Source organism: Curcuma longa, chromosome 12 (assembly GCF_044706935.1).
Source record: "Curcuma longa cultivar G26 ecotype Majalengka, Jawa Barat chromosome 12, ITB_CL_G26_1.1, whole genome shotgun sequence".
NCBI lineage: Eukaryota > Viridiplantae > Streptophyta > Magnoliopsida > Zingiberales > Zingiberaceae > Curcuma > Curcuma longa.
This window is the reverse complement of record NC_133872.1, coordinates 957,717-964,230: the sequence shown is the minus strand read 5'-3', so window position 1 is coordinate 964,230 and position 6,514 is coordinate 957,717. Positions and strand designations below refer to the sequence as shown.

The window sequence follows — 6,514 nt, the reverse complement described above, 5'->3', positions numbered from 1 at the left end:
TTTTAGGTAGATTGTGAAAACATGATCACTAGAGCAAATATTAAACCTTTATTTCCTATTCTCCTGTTTCAAATCATAGTCATTTGGAGAAGGTTGCCTGCCTTATTATCTTATATATGTCGAATTAATGTTGTTTCTGTTCCTGAATTGTCAACTACAGATCATGCTGACTGCATAAATATATTTGTTGTTTCTTCTTATATCACTGTTATCAAAATCAATTAACCACAGTTAATTGGGCACAGCAAAACCATCGGACCAGAAGATCTGTTGTTGTTTCTAGTATTGTCAACGCTTCATAGATATTCCAAATTAACATTTTTGAGACAAAAAAAAACACAACTGTGGCAATTCAACTATGATTTGAGATATTTAATAACAGTCTTTGGTACCTTATGAAGCTTTCTCATGTCGATCAAGAAATCATAGTCTATGATCAACCAAGACTGCTGACATAATTGGTCCAACTGACCTCTACAAATAGATTAGTTATGATATAAAATTTCCCAATTACTTTAATCAATTAATTTATATTGATATTTAACGAAAGCAATCGTTATGTGATAAAGACAGGGCACAAAATAAGGCAATAAATCCGACATCTGCGAGGGCTGAAATCACAAGAGTTGGTCTGAATATAACAGGAACAGGGCAAAAACAGAAAGGACAAAAGGGCAGATCGCGATCGAAATTTACTGACCACGATCTGTTTCCTAGGCCTCAAGCAACCAAGGGTAAGAAAAAACCAACAGCGAAAGAAACGGATGCTTACCGCAGTGGCCCTGATCCTTGACGGCGGCGACGGCGCCCTTGGCCCTCCAATCGATGGACTCTGGCAACTCCTCGCCGTCTTTGTACCGGTAGCGCCCTCCAGCTACCCGGTTGCGGCGTCCGCCGCGGGGCCTGGTGCCGAGTAAGGCGGCACGGTACTCTTCGTTGGTGAGGTCCGCGAAGCGATTGAGGCCGAGCCGGAAGCTGCGGTGTCCGGCGGCGGCCGCTGCGTTGTGCGCGTCGATAAATCGGAGATTGTCCTTGAAGATCTCGAAGCGGTTATCCTCCTCCTCTCCGAGGGGGCTGTTGACGCGGCGATGCTTGGCGCGCCAGCCGTCGTACAACATGCGCATCTCCTCCTCGGTGCGCTCCAGGCCCTTGACGCCGTGCTCCACATTGTAGGAGATGATGGACATGTCCGCAGAGACGGCGGCAGCGAGGCAGGAAACGAGGAAGAGGAAGAAGAGCCCGGCGGCCATGGTGCGGGAAGGGGAAGCGGAAGGGGAAAATAGGGATTTTGATGTCTAAGAGGGGGCGAGACGTGGGACTTTTATAGGCGCGGAGGGTGGTGGTGGCCATTAAAAATCGGATTAAAAACCGGAAGTTACGCTGTTTAATTAGACTTTTATTATCTTTAATTTTAGACTAATACAAATATTTTTTTTAATAAATAAAATTTAACATAAAATAGAGACATGTTGTTCTATAAAATGACATGAAGTAGAATTTTTAAATGAATTCTTTTGAATACAAAAAAGAGTTATTATACACTTGAGTTTACATTTTTATTTTGTCACAAGTCAATTTGTTAATTAGTTTACACTTTTAAAATAATTTCTTTGACTATGATAAACGTGTGAGCACACTAATAGAGCATATCAAGCTTCCTTTTATCCTAAAAATGTGTAAATTATTAATAAATAGCTTGACCACAAGTTTATTTTTTAAAGTGCAAGTCAATTTGTAAATCCACCTTTAAAATTTTTATATAAAAAAGTTTATGCAAAATATAATATTGATATTTTCAAGTTTATGTAATAAAAAAATTGAACATATACTATTTTATAAAAGTTAACCTGTCCTTTGTAATCAATAATATTCTCAGAAAATATACAATTTTTGATAAAAATAATTATAATAATATCTTCGAATCGGTCATAGTTGTTAGCGTATTTTTGTAAATCGGCCCTTAAGCGTGTGATAAATGTCACGTAAAAATTTTTTTAACCCTTAGCTTTCTTTTGAATTAAAATTCGCCATGTTTATTGGATCCCCAAGCTGGAATTTTTCCTGATTTTATTGCGGTAATTTGTTTATGTATGAACGAACTCACACGCCACTAGACGTCTAGAGATAATCTTTCTTTTACTAACAGTGCCGTGTGAAGAAAGTGTTCACGTGGAAACACGATGGAATGCACTCAAACAGATTAGATTAAGCCACAAGTTTCTTCAAGAATATGCTCTCTAAAAACATTGTTTCTTGTAGGTAACTAGTCGCTAACATTGTTTCTTGGAGGCAACTTAAAAACATTGTTTCACGGTGGCAACTAGGCTAAATATAATCGATTCTCAATTACTATACATTATCAATTAATTTCTTTTAATGAAAAAATAATTTTGAAATGCTAACTACAAAACAACATGTCATTCATATTTTTTTAATTTATTTTGATAATCAATGAAAAATTCCTGTAAGACCTGATCATCTTCAAAATTAATCAATTAAAAAAATTGAATAATAACTAAGTTGAAGGTGCAAGGAAAGGGTTTTAAGCAAGTTGACATCTGTAGCTGCTCTTAATACACATGCAAATGTTCCACACTTTGAATATCATGAGGGAGTTCATTGCTTAAATTCAGGATGGATATGAAATGTGCCTACTGGATGTGGAGTAAACTTTATACAAAGTAGTAGATGCCAGAGAAAAATTAATATCAAACAATGTCATGAATCATGATTGATGGTTATGTGCGAAAGGAAATGCAAGTTTGATTTTGAACTCTGTAATCTAGTTGAAAAAAGCTGGTACGGAACCAAACATTGCTACCTTTACATGCCTCATAAATAAGTGGATGCCCAAAGTCCAGAACATTCACGTGGCCAAAAAGTTTGAGTGGTTATGTGCTGAAAAGTGGCTTATAATTAAACACAGAGACCGATTCTTTAACTTCACCTGCATTCACGCCCTCCCGAAAAGCTCAGTGGTTGTGCCAGCATCAACATCGTGGTCTTTGATGTTGGACTTGGTTGGTGAACCCGTCTTCCTTCATGCAGGAGCCGACATGCTGTTTGCACGAATGTTTTAACTCGAACTCACCATGTAACTAGTTTGGTTCGTCCGTTGCTAAGAAGTACCAACACTTTCCATTTGTTCTACAGAATTAAGCTCAAAATCTCGTTTCCGAAAAGAATCTCACATGACCGAACACAATCCTGGGAATAAGAAAAGTATTGACTCTCATGAGCTTAAATTACACTAAACCAGGAAGAATTATTTTGATCGTCTTGGGAAGTGATGTTTGATTAGCATCGGCAGTTCAGAGAGCTCCACTTGAGTTTTACCCAACAATATGCTCTTCAACTTGTCGCCACAATTAACTAAATTCTTGTTGTTTGGATCCTGGGGAAGCATAATGCATTATCATCAATAACATCCTTGATACACGCTGAAATTACTTTGTAATTGTTGCGGCATAAAAACCTCAATTAACATGACGATATCAAATAACAAAAAGACACTGTTTTTTTTTTTTTGCCAGGATCATCAGTTTGCTCAGAGTTACACTATTTCCTTGTTCCTTATAAAGCAAGCATTTTCAAAACTGTTACAAAATATGAGAAATGAATCTCTTAAGAACGTGGATAAACCACAAGATAGGAGAGCAGTGGTGAGTCTCTTCAATCAAGGAAACTGATGTTGTGGGCAAATGAGCAAAGACTTGTGCATCAATAACAGTAATGGACGTGTAGAATTTGGTGTATCGCATATGTTGAGATAATCATTGCACAAGTATATGTAGGAGCGAATAAAATCCAAACTTAAAAGTGCTAATGTGGAATTAAACACTTAATACCAAATAACTATAATACGCCTACTGTCACCTCAAGCTAGAGCATAGGTACTATCTATCTTCAGCCACTTACATGAACCAGAAATGTAGACTAAATCATAATCATAATGAATGGAAAACATTTGCACGCTAGCGAGGCAAAACAAAACGAAAGGAATTAATACAGAACCCAATCAATGATCCCTTCAATCTTAGATCAACAAAGCTCTAGAAACAATTGACAAACCACATAGGCGAAGGTCCCTTCTGCCTTGGATCAACATGCAACCAATAATGTTTTTGACCTCAGATTAGTCATGAACAAAGAGAGGAGATAAAACGAAGGGTTGATGTATAATGAGAATGAGAGATATTAGGAATAAGCTTCTCCTGGAAGAGAACACCAGCACATAATAGAATGAGAAAAAAGGAAAGCACTCAAGGGATCTAAAGGAAAGATAGATAGAACAGCTTGATCCTTTACTAGGCTTAAAAGATGATTTTTTTTTTGTTCAATTCTGCACTAGGGATGGATTGCACGACCCAATCATTTGTGGGGCAGTAAAATGAGAATAGGGAATTTTCTCTGTTCAAATTTTCACATACTTTTGGATGGGTATATCCAACAGAAAATATAATACACAAGATATGCCAAAACAAGAAAGAAACAAAACAAAGGTTGTTTGGGATTTGTAAAAAGAAGGAAAAGGTGCCCATACTCTCCTCCTCGTGATATAACCTGAAGAAGACGAGTGCAGATGAAATAGTGATGAGAAACTGGAAGCCGAAATATGGAGAGCTAAGAGATAGAAATCCTTGGATTAAAAAAAGATTAGAAAGCAAATCTGATCAGAAGTAGAGGCTTATATTTGTTCTCTGCTAAGACTTTAATCTGGAATCTGGATTTTTTTAAATGAGTAAATCTGAATATAAATCTTTGGAAGAACAATAAAATAAATTAAAGATGAAATCACAAATCACAAATCAGAGAGAAGTAGCAGATACCAAGGATCTACTGAGGAGATGCTACAATAGTGGGATGACCAGAACAATCACGCACAGAATGAGTCACAACAAATCACTAGAAGATGATTAATGCAGAAAGCAACAAATTGGGAAGAAGAAATTGAAGATCCAACACAGAAAATGAAGAAGAAAAAAAGATACTGGCCTTCACTGTTGCTCTTGAAGGATTGTTCTTTTGCAGAATCCAGAAGAGAAAGTTATGCTAGCGTAAAGCTATGATTCAAAGAGATAATTTCAGCAGAGACACAGCGGCAAAAGGAATTGATGGAGGTAATGCTGCAGATATTGAAAGAAAAAGTCACTGCTCTAGAATCCTCTCACCAGGAGGAACTTGTGGCTGGACCTATTCTGTTGGAGTTCAAAGGCGAAGACAAAGAGCTCAAACAAGAGGAGCAGATAATTTTTGTTGACAAAAGACACAAGATGCACTACCTGCTTCTGTTGGGAGGAGATCCTGCAGAGCAGCAGTGAAGACGCAGTTCCACGAGGCGGTGGTGGCACAAGGATGGCAATGCCACTTAGACAGCAGAGTCACATGGATGAAAACACCAAATGGAACAAAATTGACAGCAGCCTACCCTTGGGCAAACTAGAAGAAGAGGGGCTCTAGTATCATGTAGAATTTGGAGATGGAAAAAAAATTATATTACATCATATTGAGATAACAATTACACAAGTATATATAGGATTCATGATAAAACCCAAACACAGAGGTGCCAATTTGGACTAAACCCACACAATACATATTACCTAATAACTCTAGCGCACTTAACAGGAAGAAACTCCAAAAGTTCATGCAGGTATCCCAAAGAATGCATAGCAATATGACTAGGCGAAAGGAAACGGTAAGCTATATCTGCTACTAATTTACAAGTAATATGTAAAGAATACATATCGAGGGTGCTGGCATTCAAATTCCAAACCCCTTGTATTCTGTAGATTAATAATTGGCCTAATAGAATACTGCTTTTATCTTTTGTAATGAAGAAGAAAAAAGTTACATGGAACACAATAAGAACAGTGCATGTTGATACAAGGGAGAAGGTATGACAAATATACCTGGAGATTGTGGGTCTTGATATGAGACCATACGTGGATGAAGAAGGAGAGATGGGACATCTGGGACTGGCCATCGGCGAACTCCCGGAGGTTGGATGGCAGGTTGACCAGATCAATCAGCTGCGCCACCTTCTTAGGGCACTCTCCCAGCGTCGCCTTCCTCGCCAGCTGTCCCACCACCATCGCCAAGATATGCCCTGATTCCGCACCCTAGCCAACAGACCAGAGCAAGATCGGCGTATGCCGAAGTGAAGCCGTCAGCAGAGGAGACGATCGATCGCCTCGGCGTTGACAGCGGCGGTAGGGCGTAAGGGAGCGATGGAAGGCAGCGGCGGAAAAAAAAAAAAGGATCTTTGGGCCTTCTTTTAATATAAAGCTGGCAAAAGTTGGATCCATATGATCCGCCACCTAAATCTATTGCGGATTTAGATTTTTGTTAGACGGATTCCTCGATTTTGTTTCGGTCGTAGTTTTTCTTTGTTTTCAATAAATAAAATTTGAATTTTTTTAAAAAAAATATTACTTTATCAATATATTTAAAACACCTTTGCCATTAAAAATAATTTTTAATCTCAATCTAAAAAATGTCCTTTCAACCAAAAAAT

General features: G+C 38.0%; 1 protein-coding gene across 1 annotated transcript; it reads right to left on the bottom strand.

Annotated features, from left to right (window-relative positions):
• Positions 1–2,710: 2,710 nt before the first annotated feature.
• LOC141843591 (upstream activation factor subunit UAF30-like) lies at positions 2,711–6,197 on the bottom strand. Its single transcript, XM_074731645.1, has 2 exons — positions 5,910–6,197; positions 2,711–3,394 (listed from the first exon to the last, which is right to left on the bottom strand). Exons 1-2 carry the CDS (start codon positions 6,090–6,092, stop codon positions 3,266–3,268), a joined length of 312 nt encoding a protein of 103 aa, XP_074587746.1. The 5' UTR covers positions 6,093–6,197; the 3' UTR covers positions 2,711–3,265.
• Between the last annotated feature and the right edge of the window lie 317 nt (positions 6,198–6,514).